At 43.3% G+C, this 20,338-nt stretch overlaps 1 protein-coding gene across 2 annotated transcripts in view; it reads left to right on the forward strand.

The window, feature by feature from the left end:
* Positions 1-20,338, forward strand: part of PCSK2 (proprotein convertase subtilisin/kexin type 2) — a 256,020-nt gene that overhangs the window by 221,231 nt on the left and 14,451 nt on the right. For both annotated transcript variants that reach the window (XM_044291434.1, XM_044291435.1), the window contains 3 exons: positions 473-648; positions 8,715-8,930; positions 13,322-13,422. In XM_044291434.1, the coding sequence (XP_044147369.1) occupies positions 473-648; positions 8,715-8,930; positions 13,322-13,422 (493 nt within the window). The remainder of the gene's footprint in view (positions 1-472; positions 649-8,714; positions 8,931-13,321; positions 13,423-20,338) is intronic.

A 20,338-nucleotide genomic window follows, 5' to 3' on the forward strand; every position in this document is an offset into this window, starting at 1 on the left:
ATTTCAACAATGAGGTAATTTATCATAAGGGTCATATTTGAAGTCAGTTTTGCTGAGCTTGTTTTGGAGTACTTTATGCCACATTTATCAAATGTCACATGTTATTAGATAAATTTATCTTATCCTTAAACCTAATACTTTTGTCTAGAAAAAGCTACTCCAGTTTTCTTCTTCCGCCCTTCTACTGGAAGGAAATTGCAACTTTTTCTGACTTATTAAAAAAAATGTCTCAGGGATAAATCTGGAGTGAAACTCATTAACATAGATAACCATGCCCACTTTCCCATGTATATCTCAAAACTGAATGAGTGCTGTAAAAAATGCAAAAAGGTGCAAAAAGCCGCAAAAGCCCAATTTGCTAATTTTTGAAGCCAGAATTCTGGAATGAAGGCATGATAAATCAGGGCCAATTTCTGTAAATAATCTACCATAAATCCATATAATAAAATTGCTACATTTTCCCAAATAACAGGAATTCGTATGTTGGACCAACCCTTTATGACTGATATAATCGAAGCATCCTCCATCAGTCACATGCCGCAGGTCATAGACATTTACAGTGCCAGCTGGGGGCCCACTGATGATGGCAAGACAGTGGATGGACCGAGAGAATTGACTTTACAGGCCATGGCGGACGGGGTGAACAAGGTAAATGCAACTGGATGTTTACCAGATCCACATATATTTATACAACTAATAAATTAGCACTGAGAGAGGTATGATAATAGTGATGTTCAAGATATTATTTTATCTCCACATCCATCTTGACACAATCACTCTGAAGATACATATGCTGTGTCTTATGGTCCAGTAGAGACAAGGTTTGTGATTCCCATCATGTTTAATACTTATCATTTGTGGGAATTCGCCTACGGTATGATGCCTAAGAGAAGTCTCACTGTCTTTTGTGAAGAGATAGTCATGACAGATCTGGGCCAGGCTTTTTCTTGTGATCTCCTTATTCCCAAAGGTGAATATTGTGTTGCTATCTTGGTACAGATAAAGAAGCTTCATCTAAGTTATGGGAAACCAATCTTATCCTATCTCTACTTCAAACAGTAAATGTAACAGTTACCTCAAAAGATTATTCCAAAGTGTCACCACACAAAATTTATTGTCACCGTAAAATGGTTGTGCCAAGACCACAGGGATCTAATCATGTTTACTCTGTAAAATGTAAGGTGGCTTTACAGCATTGTCTTTGTGCTTTGATGATACTTTAGCACTAGTGTTGATCGAGCACCAAAGTGCTCGGGTGCTCTGGTCGAACACATCGGGATGCTCGGGTGCTCTACCGAGCACCTGAGTATAATAGAAGTCAAAGGGAGAACCTGAGCATTAAACCATGCACCCCCTGCTCTGAAGAGGGGAGGGTGCCTGGTTCATAGAAAAAGGTCAGACATTGATGGAAACACCATCAAAATGGTTCGGGAACAGCATGGGGAGGATGTCTGGATGCATCTTCGACTCCCAGGTCGCTGCTGCAAATTATGTTGTCTGAGTAGTACGGCACTTTTACAGACTGACAATAATACGCACAAAACCAAAGATAAAATTGATTTTAGAGGAAAAATTGTTAGGAAACATTCTTTCCTGTATATTTACTTGTATATAAAGTGCAAGTGCTGCCAGAAATGACAAGGAAGAGGCTCTCCGATACAACCTGTATATTACATAAAGGAGGGCTTCATTCACATTGTGGTACTCATAAAGCCTATGCACTAAGTGAAAGGGCTGCCAAAATTACAAGGAACTGGCACTCCAATACACCCTTTGTTACACATAAAGGAGGGCATCACGTGCAGCCTTGAAAAATTATGACTGATGGTCTGCTGGTGAACCCTTAAAAACATTTGGAGCAAGGGCCTGTTGATTTGACCATCTAAAACATTATGGACGAGGGGCTGCTGCCGCTTTGTTGACTATAGATAACCTGGGGCGGATTGCACGTCCCCGTGACGGCAACTATCCATTCGGCTGTCTGCCTTATCAACTTTCGATGTTATTTTCAGCTCAAACCATGGTGACTACGGGTAATGGTGAATCGGTGTTCGATTCTGGAGAGGGAGCCTGAGAAATGGCTACGTCTACCACATCCAAGCAAGGCAGCATGCGCACAAATCATCTATTAGGTATAATTAGGCGAGGGCCTGCAGGTGAGCTGACCCTGTAAAAGATTTTAGGTGCGGGCCTGCTGGTGAGCTGACCCTCTAAAAAAGTATATGCGAGGGCCTGCTGGTGAGCTGACCCTGTAAAACATTGTTTGTGAGGGCCTGCTGGTGAGCTGACCCTCTAAAAAATTATATACGAGGGCCTGCAGCTGAGCTGCCCATCTAAAACATTATATGCAAAGGGCATATATGCGAGGGCATTATATGCAACAAATAAGCATGTTGATATGATGGAAGAGGAGAAGGAGGATGAGAAAGGAAAGATTCAACCATATTCCCTTGTTTGTGGTGGAAGTGGTGCATGGGAATACAGTGTATTTAGTACATTATAAACACATTTAAAGTACCTTTATGTTCAGCCGCTTTGCTCTGGTGGAGTCTAGAAGTCATGGTCAATCTAGGCCTTGTTCATCTTTGTAAGGGCTCTTTCACACCTGCGTTCTTGTCTTCCGGCATAGAGTTCCGTCGTCGGGGCTCTATGCCGGAAGAATCCTGATCAGGATTATCCCCATGCATTCTGAATGGAGTGAAATCCGTTCAGGATGCATCAGGATGTCTTCAGTTCCGGAACGGAACGTTTTTTGGCCAAAAATCCTGAACACTTGCCGCAAGGCCGCATCCGGAATTAATGCCCATTGAAAGGCATTGATCCGGATCCGGCCTTAAGCTAAACGTCGTTTCGGCGCATTGCCGGATCCGACGTTTAGCTTTTTTAGAGTGGTTACCATGGCTGCCGGGACGCTAAAGTCCTGGCAGCCATGGTAAAGTGTAGCGGGGAGCAGCATACTTACCGTCCGTGCGGCTCCCGGGGCGCTCCAGAGTGACGTCAGGGCGCCCCAAGCGCATGGATCACGTGATCGCATGGCACGTCATCCATGCGCATGGGGCGCTCTGACGTCATTCTGGAGCGCCCCGGGAGCCGCGCGGACTGTAAGTATACCGCTCCCCCGCTCCCCGCTCCTACTATGGCAACCAGGACTTTAATAGCGTCCTGGGTGCCATAGTAACACTGAAAGCATTTTGAAGACGGATCCGTCTTCAAATGCTTTCAGTACACTTGCGTTTTTCCGGATCCGGCGTGTAATTCCGGCAAGTGGAGTACACGCCGGATCCGGACAACGCAAGTGTGAAAGAGGCCTAAGAGTCAACCTGTCAACATTTTCAGTTGACAAGGGGATACGCTTATCTGTTATAATGCCACCAGCAGCACTAAATACCCGCTCAGACAAAACGCTGGCCTCAGGGCAGGCCTGCATCTCCAAGGCGTAGAGCGCCAGCTTGGACACCCAGTAGTTGTAAGGCACTGAGGGATCATTGAGGTTGCTGACATGGTCTGCTATGTACTCCTTCACCATCATCCAAAATGTTTCCTCCTTGTGACACAAGGCCGCGCATCAGGTGAGGGTGCAGGCGGAGTGTCATGAAACTGTCCCAGGCTTTGGAGAGTGTTGCCCTGCCTCTGTTGGACCTGCTATGTGTTCCCCTTGTCTCTCCTCCTCGGTTGGCCAAGTAACTAAGAAATATGCTGCCAGCGTTGTCATATGGAACTTTTTGGAGCAAATTTTAAACAAGGATCTTCTGGTATTACACCGTTTTGCTTGTCCTCTCCACCAGAGCAAAGATAAGAAGTTCTCTTTGTAGCGGGGGTCGAGAAGAGTGAACAACCAGTAATCCATGTTGTCTAAAATGAGTGTGCGGGTCACGGGAAAGGCAGCCTAACAAGAAGTCAGCCATGTGTGCCAGAGTACCAACAGGCAAGACTTTGCTGTCATCATCAGGAGGATCACTCTCAATCTCCTCATCCTCTTCCTCCTCTTCTGCCGACCCACGCAGAACAGGTGGAATTAAACTTCCATGGGTACTACCCTCTGTAGCGGAGGCGCTGAGAATACGAACTGAGGGTGGTCTGGCTATCACCCTGTGAATGTCTTCCCCCATTTCCACCTCTTCCACATGCAAATCGTCGGCCTTAATTGTGAGCAGCGAGCATTTGAGTAGACACAGAAGTTGGATGGTTACGCTGATAATAGCGTTATCGCTGCTCTCCATCTGTGTTGATTCTTCAAAGTTTCTGAAAACCTCACAGAAGTTAGACATCCATGCCCACTCCTCGCTTATGAATAGTGGAAGCTGACTGGAAAGGCGACAACCATGTTGCAGCTGGTATTCCACTACTGCCCTCTGCTGCTCACAAAGCCTGGCCAACATGTGGAAAGTAGAGTTCCAGCGTGTGCTCACGTAGCACAACAGCCGTTGAGCTGGCAATTTCCAGCGTTGCTGCAGCGTTGACAGACCGGCTGAAGCTGTCGATGACTTTCGGAAATGTGCACACACGCGGCGCACCTTCACCAGTAGCTCAGGCAAATTGGGGTAGGTTTTGAGAAACCGCTGAACCACTAAGTTTAAGACGTGGGCTAGGCATGGGATGTGTGTGAGCTTGCCAAACTCCAAAGTCGCCACCAAGTCACAGCCATTATCAGACACAACTATGCCTGGTTCTGTGCTGAGAGCCACAGCTCAGTCTGGTCTCTTATCCCCTGCCACAGCTCTGTGGCGGTGTTTGTCGCCTAAGCATATCAGCTTCAGCACGGCCTGTTGACGCTTCCCCACTGCAGTGCTACACTGCTTCCAGCTACCGACTGATGACTGACTGGTTCTGCACGTGGATAATTCAGAGATGGAAGTGGAGGAGGAGGTGGAGGAGAAGAAGTGGGGATTGGAGCCACTAACGTAGGTGGTGGCGGAAACCCTGATGGAATTAGGGCCCGCAATCCTTGGTGTCAGTAACACCTGTGCCATCCCAGGGTACGACTCACTCCAGGCCTCCACAACATTCACCCAGTGTGCCGTCAGGGAAATGTAGCGTCCCTGGCCGAATGCACTTGTGCATGTGTCCGTGGTTAAGAGGACCTTCCCAGTAACTGCGATGGTCAGGGCACGTATGATTTTAAGGGACACATGTTGGTGTAAGGCGGGCATGGCAAAACTTGAAATATAGTAGCGGTTGGGGACTGCATAACATGAGACGCCAGCTGACATCAGGCTGTGGAAGGCCTCAGTGTCCACAAGCCTAAATGGCAACATTTCCAGGGCCAGTAATATGGAAAGCTGCGCATTTAGTGTTATGGCCTGTGGGTGGGTGGCTGGGTATTTGCGCTTGCGTTCAAGTGCCTGGGGTAGGGACATTTGGATGCTGTGCTGGGACACGGAAGTGGATGTAGTCGCTGATGGTGCTTGTGAAGGTCCAGGTGCAGGGTGGGAGGCATCCGGGAGTGCGCCTTCAACAGGGGATTGGCCAGCACGTAACACAGGGGAAGAGGAGGCAGTGGTGTAACCCGCAGACACAGATTGTGGACCCAGATGTTCGTCCCACTTATTACTGTGCTTGGATGCCATGTGGCGGATCATGCTGGTGGTGGTGAGGTTGCTAGTGTTCACACCCCAGCTCATTTTGGTACGGCACAGGTTGCAAACTACTATTATTTTGTCGTCCGCACTTTCCTCAAAAAAGTGCCATCCTGCGGAACACCTACCCCTTGGCAAGGGAGACTTCCACAAGGGGGTGCTCCGTGGAATAGTTGCAGGCCTGTTTGGTGTGGCCCACCTCCTCCCTTTTGCCACCCCACTGCCTATTTCAGCCTGTTGCGGTGCAGCAGATTTCTCCCCCTCTATAATGCTGTCCTTTCTCGGCTTTCCACCTTCCCAGGTTGTGTCAGTGACTTCATCGTCCACCACCTCCTCTTCTACTTCCTCACTCTGCTCATCATACTGACTTGTTGACCTAACCACTACCTCAGTGATTGACAACTGTGTCTCTTCCTCTTCATCAACCTCTTGAGACAGTAATTGCCATTGAGTTATTGGCAACTGTGTCTCATTATCATCCACCTCATTTAACAGTAATTGCCGTTCCCCACCGTCATCTTCTTGTGATTGTGGATGCTCAAGAGTTTGGGAATCAGGGCACAAGATCTGTCCCTCTTCAAGCATACTTGGTGAGAGGGCCAAATCAAGGAACAGCATTGAAAAGAGCTCCTCAGAATATCCGAGTGTGGGATCACTTGTATGCCCAGACTCAGAGGAAGGAGGATCAGGGTGAGGATTGGGTTGAGCAGACTCTTGGCTACTGAGACTGGACTTGGTGGAAGACAGGGTGGTGTTTAACCGACTGGAAGTATTATCTGCTGCAATCCAATTGACCACCTGGTCGCACTAGTCTAACTTCACTGCCATGTCCCTTACTGCTCGCCTTTTTCATATTAAATGTTATATATGATTGAAAGTCTGTCGCACGTACAGTAGCGTAGAATTTGGAAGTGTATGCGTAAACAAATTTAAAAAGGTATTTGGGATGTGGAAACAGGAGATATCCCGCAGGTAATGTTAATGCTGTCACCAGTGGCTAATAAAAAATTACAGGGGATGTCACAGGTATTTGGGATGAGGAAACGTTATACAGGAGAGGTACCACTGGTAATGTCACTGTACGCAGTGTCTACGCAAAAAAGTACACTGTATGTCACAGATAAATTTTTGAAGCGCACACTTTACACTTCAGATGTGGCCCTGGTAATGTCACTGTCCGCAGCGGACACCGGCTACGGAAAAGTACACTGGATGTTACAGATATTTTTGGGATACGCACACTTTACACTGGAGATGTGGCGCAGTTAATGTCACTGTCCGCAGCGGAAACCGTCTACAGAAAAAGTATACTGGATGTCACAGATTTTTTGGGGATGCGCACATGTTACACTGCAGATGTGGCCCTGGTAATGTCACTGTCAGAAGCGGACACCGTCTTTTGAAAAAGTACACTGGATATCAGATATTTTTGGATACGCACACTTTACACTGGAGATGTGGCTCAGCTAATGTCACTGTTCGCAGCAGACACCGTCTACAGAAAAAGTACACTGGGTGTCACAGATTTTTTTGGGATGCGCACATATTGCACTGCAGATGTGGCCCTGGTAATGTCACTGTCAGAAGCGGACACCGTCTATTGACAAAGTACACTGTATGTCACAGATATTTTTTGGATGCACAAACTTTACACAGGAGATGTGGCACAGCTAATGTCACTGTTCGCAGCAGACACCGTCTATGGAAAAAGTACACTGGATGTCAGATATTTTTTGGATGCGCACACTTAACACTGGAGATGTGGCACAGCTAATGTCACTGTCCACGGCCTAACTATTGTACGCTATTTAGCACAGGATGCACAAAAAATAGATATTGCTTCCACACACAATAGTCCTTAGAAGGACTTTTGGGTTTGTAAAGTTTTATCAATTTAGCGCAGGTTGCGCTAAAATATAGATTGCTGCTGCCACACACAATAGTCCTTAAAAGGACTTTTGGGTCTCTGAAAAGTTTTGGTGGTAAAAATATTCTTAAATCACTCCCTACACTGTCTGTTTCTTCCTCAGCACAGCTCTCCCTGACTAAGAATTAGCCAAACATGCGTCATCTGGTGCTATATAGCATCTGATGACGCATTCCGGCCAGCCAATCACTGTAATGCCATCAGCCAACATGGCTACGGCATTACAGTGAGGGAAGTACTACCGCCATGTGCCGAATACCGCCATGTGCCGACCATAGAGATGCTCGAGCCGAACTGGTGTTCGGCCGAGCATGCTTGATCATCACTAATTAGCACCAATTATTTAAACTTTTGGCATCTCGGTGGCATATCATATGTCCCTCAGGAGTCCTGTCAGGATTTACTCTGCTCTTTACTCACAAATCCTATATCAAATCATATAAACCTATATATTTTTCTCAATCCCTCCATTATATTCTGTTTTTAGATAGAGAAGCAGAAATCACCTAACAGGTTTACGTTAAGATACTGCTTTTCACCTAGAAGGACTCAGATTGAGACTCGTCAAGAACGATTGATGGGACCGTTTTAAGCATGAATGCCCAAGATGCATTCAACTGTATGGCTAGACAGTTGCATAAATCTACACTTGACCCCATTAAAACGGTACACCATGGTTTACAAGTTCCTTACCCCATTAAAATAGTACACCATGGTTTACAAGGTCCTTACTGCTTTCCATTGTACTGAAGACTTGGTTGACTGTGATTTTTAGTAAAATGCTGGCTTTCCGAAGGACAAATACTTTTGCATGCAATGGTTTTGTCTAGCAGAAAGTTAGCATTTATGCCAGAAACCCATAGGATCACAGTCGGTTGGCATTATATTCAAAGGGGATCAGGTGGTGTGCGGCGGTGTCTGGCTATTTACCTGCCAGAGATGTGAGTGTAGCCTAAACTATGCAACGAGGAGGCTCTTGGTGTACATTTGGTCATTAAAGTCTAGGGGCTTGATGGTTTCTACATTAGGCGATACATATGCTCACGTGGAGCCTAATCGTGAAAGCAAAGGGTCAAAACTGTTCTCTCAAGTGCAGAATGGCCCCAGTACAAGACACATAGGGCGCAGGATGCAATGCTAATGTTTGATTTGACTATATGTATCCCACACCATGATCTGGGATTCTGTTAATTTTTTTGTTGTTTCATCAGGGTCGTAGAAGTAAGGGGAGCATTTACGTGTGGGCATCTGGAGATGGTGGAAGTTACGACGACTGTAACTGTGATGGTTACGCATCAAGCATGTGGACGATCTCCATCAATTCTGCTATAAACGATGGCCGGACAGCATTGTATGATGAAAGCTGCTCTTCAACATTAGCCTCTACATTTAGCAATGGAAGGAAGAGGAATCCTGAAGCTGGCGTGGTAAGTACAAATACTGTAATGCGCAAGCCTGCCCAGAGGCGTCATCAAGTGCCAGGCTCACAATAGAAGCAGCAGATGTTCTTTTGTTAGGACTCATTAGAAATGATAGAAAGCTAAATGATGCTTTCCTTGTCGGTTGATGAGAAAAATATTAATATTTAAACATGCCAGACATCTTTTGCATTACATTGCTTTGGTTACTTAGCTTGGAAATACAAACTCTACATTAAAACTAAACATTCATCATGTCATTTGGCTTTGATTGAACTTGTACTGTACATGGTAAGATTAAATAACAATGGAAAAAAGGGAAAAAAAGGTCATATATGAGTGAGCGATTTATTATCCATCTCAAATATTGACTAATGGGAATATCTAATTATATAATAAAACGAGGTATAATCTTGAAATAAACGTGTAATAATTACAACGAGGCTCGGACTGGCCCACAGGGGTACTGGTGAACCTCCTAGTCTACCACCCCCTGCACAAGTGGCACATAAGACAGTAGACTTACTGGACTACATACATATATTCAACGTAGAGCACCTCCACCAGCCTATGTTCATAGAAAACTTTATATATTATTAAAGAAACTCCCCAGTTTATTATTATAGACACGATCAGAGATGAGATGACTTCTAGGTAAACAGGGAAAGCCACCAGTGTCCTCTTCTCCCCAGAACCTACCTTCTCAAAGTTGCTGCAGGGACCCCCATATTCAGTTATCTGGTAGCATCTTGCTGCTGTGTGAGCAGGCACTATTTGAATATATCCGTACGGTGAGCATCCTAGCCACCCAAGTCTGACACTGAATACAAGTATAGTACACTATAGTACTCGAGGATCCTCCAGTTACATCCAGACTTTGACACAGTAAGGGGACCCCCTAATATAAATGGATCTTAAAGGTGTATTATAAAAACTGATTTTGGAGCCACACACTTGCTACTAGGGTCTTTTTTTTATTCACAAAAATTTCATTAGCCGTTACAGATGATATGTTCTGTGTATATGTAATGATAACAGCAAAGATTACTGTGAGGTTTACAGTCTGCACAACTTTAGTTCATTTTAAGGTTGCAGCCATTTCCTCTTGAGGGCCAAAGAAATCCGGGTCTGACTCTGTATGCGTGTATACAAACGTAGGCATGTCTAAGTATGCTGGTGTGTATGTATGCAACATATCTAGCAAAATTAAAGTTTGTCACCAGACGCAATCTATAAGACACACCAATAGCCATTTAAATGTCTAATTCTGTCGATCATTAGGGATGAGCGAACCCGAACCCAGACTTTTTCACTAAAGTCCAGGTTCAGTGTTTGGGGGATTTTATTATTTTCCATTATAACATGGTAATATCGGAAAATAATATCATTCTTAAGACAGAATGCAAAACAATATGGCCATTTCGGGGTTAAAATAAACACAACTCACCTCATCCACTTGATCGTGCTGCAGCAGCTTCTTCTATCTCCATTGAACAGGATCTGCCAAAGGACCTGTGATGTGCGCAATGATGTCACCGCACTCTCCCACTTAGTGACGTCATCATGCATATCGCAGGTCCTTTGGCAGGTCCTGTTCAGTGAATATAGAAGAAGTTGCTGCAGCGCGATCAAGTGGATGAGGTGAGTTATTATTTTTTTTTAATCCCTAAATGGCCATATTGTTTTGCATTCTGTCTTAAGATTGCTATTATTTTCCGATATACCATGTTATAATGGAAAATAATAAAGTGAAGTTCGGGTCCCCATTGACTTCAATGGGGTTTGGGGTCAAATTCGGGTCCCGAACCCGAACTTTGACCTGAAGTTTTGCTAAACCCAGCGAACTTCCACGGGTTCGCCCATCACTAGTGATCATAGGAAATGTGCCATATATGTAAAGCAGTGCTTTCCACTAATGATTGACTAAGTATATACATGTATGTGTGTAAGTGTGTATGTGTGTACCTATGTATATGTGCTGTTTTGGCTGAACAAAAGAGGATTCTGCATAAATCATTCTATAGTACTACCTTATCTTGCGATAAAGATTTAATATATATCTCTAACGTGCCAGACGCCATGGAGCTTCCCCGAGACTGTTTCTGACAGTTTGTGCAGAAATTATTTTATTATGCAAACCGATTGTTGCTGCAGCTGTCCGGGTGGCTGGTCTCAGACGAACATGGAGGTGAACATGTTGGATGTGGAGGTCCTGGGCTGGTGTGGTTATACGTGGTCTACGGTTGTGAGGCCGGTTGGATGTACTGCCAAATTCTCTGAAACGCCTTTGGAGACGGCTTATGGTAGAGAAATGAACATTCATTGCACGGGCAACAGCTCTGGTAGACATTCCTGCAGTCAGCATGCCAATTGCACGCTCCCTCAAATGTTGCAACATCTGTGGCATTGTGCTGTGTGAGCAAACCGCACATTTCAGAGTGGCCTTTTCAGACATCCCAACCTGCAAAAACTCATTTCAGGGAGGTTTTCTTTTTTTTTTCTTTCACAAACTTTTTATTACATTTTCCAAACATATGCAGTATCTGCACACTTTGCTCTATGGTGTGGAGGACCGGGCTCATTACCCTGCCCCAAATTATCATATTTATGTATATGATTAAAGGGATTCTGTCACCACTTATAAGCCCTGCGAGCTAAACATATGCTCATATCCAGGGTAGCATTCTGATTTCTAAGGTGGCCTTATAAAAGCTATTTGTGGCTTTATTCTGTGGAAAAACAGGTTTTACTAACCTGTCAATCATTGAATTAAGGTGCCCAAGCAGGGGAGGTCTGTTGATGCATGGTGCCCGGCAGCACACATCGCCGTTCATGCCCAGCGCCGCCTTCTACTCCTCAGTGCCTCCTCTCCCTCCCTCCCCCTCCTCCCACTTTGAGATCCTGCACGTGCGCACATGCTCAGCCTGATGCGCCGTTGCGGACTGCTGGCATCGGCTTCTTCTTGCACTGTGCGCACGTCCCGAGAAGGGGACACTGCTACAGGTTGCCGGAAAGGTTTTCTGCGAGTAAACCTTTCTGGGATAAATTGTTCACATGCGGGCATCAGGGAGCCGCTATCTAATAGCGGGAGACTCCCTGTACGTCCGGGAGACTTGAGATCACTGACTTTTAATGTGGGCAGTCTAAGGCACACCTGTGCAATATTAAAGCTGTCCAATCAGCACCTTGATATGCCACACCTGTGAGGTGGGATGGATTATCTTGGCAAAGGAGAAGTGCTCACTAACACAGATTAAGGCTATATGCACATGACCGTTGTGTGTTTTGCGGTCCGTAAATTGCGAATCCGCAAAACACGGATGGTGTCCGTTCCTCAATTTGTGGAACGGCATGGACAGCCTTTAATATAACTGCCTATTCTTGTCCGCAAAGCACGGACAAAAATAGAACATGTTATATATTTTTTGCGGCCCACGGAAGTGAATGGGTCCGCATCCGAGCCGCCAAAACTGCGGCTCGGATGCAGACCAAAACAACGGCCGTGTGCATGTAGCCTTAGACATATTTGTGAACAATATTTGAGAGTAATGGGTCTTTTGTGTATGTTTCAGATCCCTGAGTTCAGCTCATACAAAATGGGAGCAAAACCAAAAGTGTTGCGTTTATATTTTTGCTTAGTGTATATATATATATATATATATATATATATATCCATAGAAAAAGTCAGGCAGCACTCCCTTGACATGCAGCTGTAGCTGTAAGGTACCTGCGGTGGTCCCTCGATTTAGGACGTAAACAGCAAAGAAAATCCGCAGCACTCCTTGAAGTATAAAAAATGTGTAGTTTTATTCACACATGTCAAAATTAGACAACGTTTCGGTTCTCTCACAGAACCTGGTGACTTTCTCACCTGACTTGAGAAAGGTTCTGTGAGAGAACCGAAACGTTGTCTAATTTTGACATGTGTGAATAAAACTACACATTTTTTATACTTCAAGAAGTGCTGCGGATTTTCTTTGCTATATATATATATAAATATTTTTTAGTCCAGCGGCCTCTGACAGCGAACTGCCGTACTGCGTCGGAGCGCCGCCCCAGCCCCATTATAGTCAATGGGGACGGAGCGGCGGTCCGGCGGCACGGCGAAACAGCGACAGGACAGATCCGACAGGGTAAACAGTCGGATCCGTCCTGCCGCAAGTGTGAAAGTACCCTAAAGATGATAATTAAACTTGTTCTGTGATACAGGTCAGTGGGTAGATTGGATTCAGACCTTCTCTAGGATGCAGAAAGATTTGATTGATTTATTCAAAATCTAAAACCTATTATACAAAGGGTTTTTGCTTGATAAATATTTCATTGCATATTCCAGATGAGTTATGCATCATATGACTTTCATTATATTTCCTGATCTATAAATTTTTAATTTGTGTTTTCAGGCAACAACCGATTTATATGGCAACTGTACACTACGTCATTCGGGAACATCTGCAGCGGCACCAGAAGCAGCTGGGGTGTTTGCCTTAGCCCTGGAGGCAAAGTATGTTTATTCTGTCTTATGGAATATATGACAGTACATATGCTCCAACACGTGCAAGTGCTACAGACGACCCTTAAAGAGGAGCTGTCATTCAAACATACATGTTTTAATAATTATGTGCATTTCTTGCAAATGGACAATTCTGGAGCATCTTTTCTTAGATCTTTACACTGTGTTGTTCCTCTGTCCATCTAGAAATGTATGAACAAATTAACAACTAGCTGTTATTGTTCCCCTTGGTGTGCTCTGCAAAGTCTGTCACTGTCCAATTAATGCTGTCAGTTCCCCTTTAATCTGATTTTACTACTGTAGAAAGCACCCGCAGTAAATAATCCTTCACTAAACGTACCTTGGATCTGATTTGCGAATTTTGCGAATTAATCTTACCCGAATGGAAATACTGTGCACATTTACTATATACACTAAGCACTCTCCAAAAGAAGAAATAGTATCCCCTGAATCCCGACCAAGGCCTCTCACCTGCAGATGATAGCTATCACCCAAGTTAAACATAGAAACCATAGAAACATATATGTTTACATATCTATGTTTCTCCAAAAGAAGAAATAGTATCCCCTGAATCCCGACCAAGGCCTCTCACTTGCAGATGATAGCTATCACCCAAGTTAAACATAGAAACCATAGAAACATATATGTTTACATATCTATGTTTCTCCAAAAGAAGAAATAGTATCCCCTGAATCCCAACCAAGGCCTCTCAACTGCAGATGATAGCTATCACTCAAGTTAAGATTGAAGGATAAGCTTTGACGTTGAATAGCTACTGTATGTTATACCTGCTGGTAGGAGACATTGCACTTTAATTTACTTTTAGAAGTAAAGCTGAACTGTACATTTTTATGCCAGATGACTGTTACATGTGCTACTGTTTCTCTGTGATTTTCCTTGAACAAACCATAAGAAATTTGGGTCAGTAATTTTTGGGGAAATGTGGAATGAGTTCTGTCAACTTGACTGCCCACAGCACTATTGTTTCAGTCCACACTGCCAACAGAGTTTCCAAATGGAGCCTCTGTTGGCAGTATGAACAAAGCCTAACCTAGCAATATTCTCCACTTTTAATCTTAGACAGATGACAGCGAATAAAAGCTCATGAAACCTGACATCGTTTAACAGAGGAGGACATCTGGATTTGATCAGCATGACGTACAGTGGATATAAAAAGTCTACACACCCCTGTTAAAATGTCAGGTTTCTGTGATGTGAAAAAATGAGACAAAAATAAATCCTTTCAGAACTTTTTCCACCTTTAATGTGACCTATAAACTCAATTGAAAAACAAACTGAAATCTTTTAGGTAGAGGGAAAAAAACAAAAAAACAAAAATAATGTAGTTGCATAAGTGTACACACCCTCTTATAACTGGGGATGTAGCTGTGTTTAGAATTAAGCAATCACATTTAAAATCATGTTAAATAGGAGTCGGCATACACCTGCCATCATTTAAAGTGCCTCTGATTAACCCCAAATAAAGTTCAGCTGCTCTAGTTGGTCTTTCCTGAAATGTTCTTAGTCGCATCCCACAGCAAAAGCCATGGTCCACAGAGAGCTTCCAAAGCATCAGAGGTGTCTCATTGTTAGAAGGTATCAGTCAGGAGAAGAGTACAAAAGAATTTCCAAGGCAACAGATATACCATGGAACACAGTGAAGATAGTCATCATCAAGTGGAGAAAATATGGCACAACAGTGACATTACCAAGAACTGGACGTCCCTCCAAAATTGATGAAAAGACGAGAAGAAAACTTGTCTGGGAGGCTACCGAGAGGCCTACAGCAACATTAAAGGAGCTGCAGGAATATCTGGCAAGTACTGGCTGTGTGGTACATGTGACAGCAATCTCCCGTATTTTTCATATGTCTGGACTGTGGGGTAGAGTGGCAAGACGATAGCCTTTTCATACGAAGAAAAACATCCAAGCCAGGCTACATTTAGCAAAAACACATCTGAAGTCTCCCAAAAGCATGTGGGAAAAGGTGTTATGGTCTGATGAAACCAAGGTTGAACTTTTTAGCCATAATTCCAAAAGATATGTTTGGCGCAAAAACAACACTGCACATCACCAAAAGAACACCATACCTGCAGTGAAGCATGGTGGTGGCAGCATCATGCTTTGGGGCTGTTTTTCTTCAGCTGGAACTGGGGCCTTAGTTAAGCTAGAGGGAATTATGAACAGTTCCAAATACCAGTCAATATTGGCACAAAACCTTCAGGCTTCTGCTAGAAAGCTGAACATGAAGAGGAACTTCATCTTTCCGCATGACAACGACCCAAAGCTTACATCCAAATCAACAAAGGAATGGACTTCACCAGAAGAAGATTAAAGTTTTGGAATGGCCCAGCCAGAGCCCAGACCTGAATCCGATTGAAAATCTGTGGGGTGATCTGAAGAGGGCTGTGCACAGGAGATGCCCTCGCAATCTGACAGATTTGTGTTTTTTGCAAAGAGTGGGCAAATCTTGCCAAGTCAAAATGTGCCATGCTGACAGACTCATACCCAAAAAGACTGAGTGCTGTAATAAAATCAAAAGGTGCTTCAACAAAGTTTTAGTTTAAGGGTGTGCACACTTATGCAACCATATTATTTTTTTATATTTTTTTCTTCCCTCTTCCTAATAGATTTCAGTTTGTTTTTCAATTGAGTTGTTGTACAGTTTATAGGTCACATTAAAGGTGGAAAAAATTCAGAAAAAGTTCTGAAATTATTTATCTTTGTCTCATTTTTTTTATATTACAGTAACCTGACATTTTAACAGTGGTGTGTAGACTTTTTATATCCACTGGGGCACAGTACTGTATAATATGCCGGTCTGCATAAATGTGCTCCAGTGTGAACTGTTTACCTCCCCCTGGCTCCCTGACATAAATACCCTTATCTTCTGCATGCCGTAATCCTGGCTACCAAGTAGTTATAGTGCAGAGAAGAATATTCCTTCTATAGTGCTATCCAGCCAGTGGACTAAATCACCTGTGATCATGATTAGAGATGAGTGAGGTTTTCAAAAATTCGATTCAGCTGCTTCACCAAATTTTATCAAGAAATGTGTTTCTTGATGAATTGCTCAGATGCTGCGTTCAAAGCTAATCGCGGCATCTGAGAGTCACATTCAGTCTATCAAGGGGTTAATCAGGGGTTAAAACAAAAAATAGAAATACAACAAGCTCATCCATTTGATCACAGAGCCATCATGGCAATCTTGATCAAAGAAAATGTGTCTATGGGGGCGCCTGCACCCTTCACGCTGGGCGGGCACTGTGACGTCACCATGCGAGCTGATGTGATGACGTTGTGATGTCACATGTCAGCACGCATGAGAATTGGTGTGTTTTCTTCAATCAAGTTGGACACAACAGCCTTTTCACACTCAAATAGATGAGGTGAGTATATACTGTATGTATATATATATTTTTACCGCCATTTCAGGAAAAATTGATTAGTGTTGGGCCAGGAAATTCAAATTTGTGATTAATCGAATTTTTCCTGAAATTCGGATTGAATTCCACTTCGTTAACTTTGATTCGCTCAACACTAATCGGGATCTATCCATGGTCCTCAGACTGTGATCTGTTTGTCATCAATGGGTTGTAGTAGTGGACATTTAAGAGTGCTCCATAATTGAATATCTTCCAACACCCCTGTGAGTGTGATAAGGTACTAGTAAGATTTTCAAGCTTATACACCAGGAAAATAAGGGGTATGGCATTTGTTATGGATGGAAAAAGCTTGTACATAGCATGCATTGTATTTAGGTGGTGCAATGAGGCATTAGCAATAATTCCAGAGCTGCAGCCCATTGATCCTATCCAGAGATCTGTCCGGTGGCGGACGCACGACTGGCTTATAGGTCAATAAAAATGTATCTTTTCTGAACCCCATAAAGACAGGTCTTACTACAGTTAATCTCAATTTCCTCACTACACTACATCTTCTTTACTGAGCTCTTCATCAGGTTGCACACACCAAACACAACAGCATAAAAAAAATGATGTCAAGGCCCTTAGGTCAGGGTTCACAAGCCATTTTCTATGCCGTCCACCTTTCATGAATTGTCTGCTGTCATGCCTCCAACAGATATCGTATGGTAAATCTATTGTGCTAGTATTCCTGTTGCTTTTGCTCCACCTAGTGGGCATTTGTGCACACAGCTTCTAGCTAGCATTTATTTCCTTGTATATCCCATGTAAGCCACCATATTTTGTCACCTTTTACCCTAGTGACATCATCGAGTCATCTCATAGTAGGCATCTTTTTTAAGATCAACTGATGGACGGAGCAGCAACCATGATCATTCTCCTCATCAAGACTAATTTGACATCGCTGTTTCGCCCTATCCTTACAATAAAAGTAGAATTGGGTGTTATCTCGGAGTCAATGAGTTGCTAGGAGGGAGTTTTGCTGCCTGTCAACTTCTGCCCCCACACACATAAGGCGGACAGAACAGTCAGTACAGGGGAGTGCAGAGAATCATCAACTTCTATGTCAATTGTCCATGGTCTATTGAAAAAATTGAGTTTAAAGGGGTTTTGCCACTCCAGCAAATAACATTTATTAAGTGGAGAAAGTTTCCATGGTTACGACCACCCTGCAGTCCAGCAGCATGGCCGTGCTTGCACACTATAGAAAAAGCACCAGCTTACGTGAGCTCCCACGGTCCCGGCTGGATTACAGGGTGTTTGTAACCATGAAAACAAGCAGTGTATAATGTGATGGAAAAATGAATTCAGCCAGCTAGGGAGGCAATATGGACAATCACAATACATTAGTAAGTGCCTTGTATTAACTTTCTCTACATAATAAATTAATACGGACAGCAGACATATAACATTCGTGGGCTGTCCACATTTTTTGTCGGCCCCATAAAAATGAATGGGTCCACATTTGATCAGTAAAGAATTCAAATCGAAAATACATTTGTGTGCATGAGACATTAGTGTGTATATATATGCATAGCTCTGAGTCACTGATAGCTGACAGCGGGCGGTCTTAACTCTTTCTACCCCAGGCCAGTTTTCACCTTCCTGCCCAGGCCATTTTTTTGCAAATCTGACATGTGTCACTTTATGTCGTAATAACTTTGCAACACTTTTACTTATCCAGGCCTTTCTGAGACTGTTTCTCATGACACATTGTACTTCATAACAGTGCTAAAATTGAGTCAATATATTTTTCAATTATTTATAAACAATCACAAATTTACCCAAAATGTGGAGAAATTCACAATTTTCTAAATTTGAATTTCTCTACTTTTAAGACAGATAGTAATGCCTCATAAAATAGCTATCAGTCATCATTCCCCATATGTCTGCTTTATGTTGGCATCATTTTGGAAATGTAAATTAATTTTTTTAGGACGTTAGAAGGCTTAGAAGTTTAGAAGTCATTTTTCAAATTTTCTGCAAAATTTCCAAAAGCATTTTTTTAAGCACCAATTCTGTTATAAAATGATTTTGAGGGGCCTACATAATGGAAACCACCCATACATGACCCCATTTTAGAAACGATACCCCTCAATTTATTTAAAACTGATGTTACAACCTTTGTTAACCCTTTAGGTGTTCCACAAGAATTAAAAGAAAATGGAGGCAAAATTTTAAAATTTAATTTTTTATGCAGATTGTTCATGTTGGCTCACAGAGGCTGTTATAGCCAAATCAGGTTTGTGTTACCTTATTTTAAACTATATTCAGGTTTACGGGACGCTAAAATTGAAAACAAACAATCTTTATTCAAATCATTAATTATAAGTTAGGAGGAGTTAGACACAACACACAAAAAGGGAAAAGATGAACCTTAAATCAGTGGTGATGGTGAAAACTGTGGGTAATAGGTAGTAGAACACCCACAGAAAACCATATATAGCACCCCCGTCCCTAATTTCAGGGCACGCAACTATCACCACCGATATTGGATCTAGCTCACTGTAGGGTCTATCTTGCACCCCTCCGCGCTTAAAAAGTGCCTTTGATAACCCTGATTCTCTGACTGTATAAGCCTATTCTGGTAATGTGATCATCAGCCAACAAACACTCCACTCTTGCTGTGTATTGTAACCGCTGGTGTGTGGCTGGACTAGTACAACCATACAGGCTGCACTTCCCATGGATCCGACAGGCTGTTCACCCTGTCGGATCCATCCTGCCGCTATTTTGCAGTGCCGCCAGACCGCCGCTATGTCCCCATTGACTATAATAGGCCTGTCGGATTCGTCCTGCCACTAGTGTGAAAGTAGCCTAACTCCTCCTAGCTTATAATTAATGATTTGAATAAAGATATTTTGTTTTCAATTTTAGCGTCCCGTAAACCTGAATATATAGATTTTTCATGTTAATAAAAAATAATTCTTGCAACACAGCAAGGGTCAACAGCAAACTAAACCTCAATATGCATTACTCTGATTCTGCAGTTTACATAAATACCCCATATGTGGTGGTAAACTGCTCTATGGGCATGTGGCAGTGGTCAGAAGGAAAGGAGCGCCATATGGATTTTGAAGGCAGATTTTGCTAGAATGTTTTTTGGGCACCATTTTGTATTTGAAGAGACCCTAAGGTACCCCTACAGTGGAAACCCTCAAAAAGTTATCCCAATCCAGCCCAATCAGCGCACCGTAGTACTACGGCGCTGGTCGAGAAGTCACTTCCCGCAGTGCCTTACTACGACGCTGGTCGGGAAGGGGTTAAAGGAGTTGTCTTACTTCAGCAAGTGGCATTTATCATGTAGAGAAAGTTAACACAAAGCACTTACTAATGTATTGTGATTGTCCATTTTTCTATCACATTATACACTGCTCGTTTCCATAGTTAAACCACCCTGTAATGCAGCAATGGTGCTTGTTTTTGCGCACTGTACGAAAAAATGCCAGCCTCTCTGGTGGCCAGGACCATGTAGGCTGGTA

This window comes from Bufo gargarizans, chromosome 4 (genome assembly GCF_014858855.1).
Source record: "Bufo gargarizans isolate SCDJY-AF-19 chromosome 4, ASM1485885v1, whole genome shotgun sequence".
NCBI lineage: Eukaryota > Metazoa > Chordata > Amphibia > Anura > Bufonidae > Bufo > Bufo gargarizans.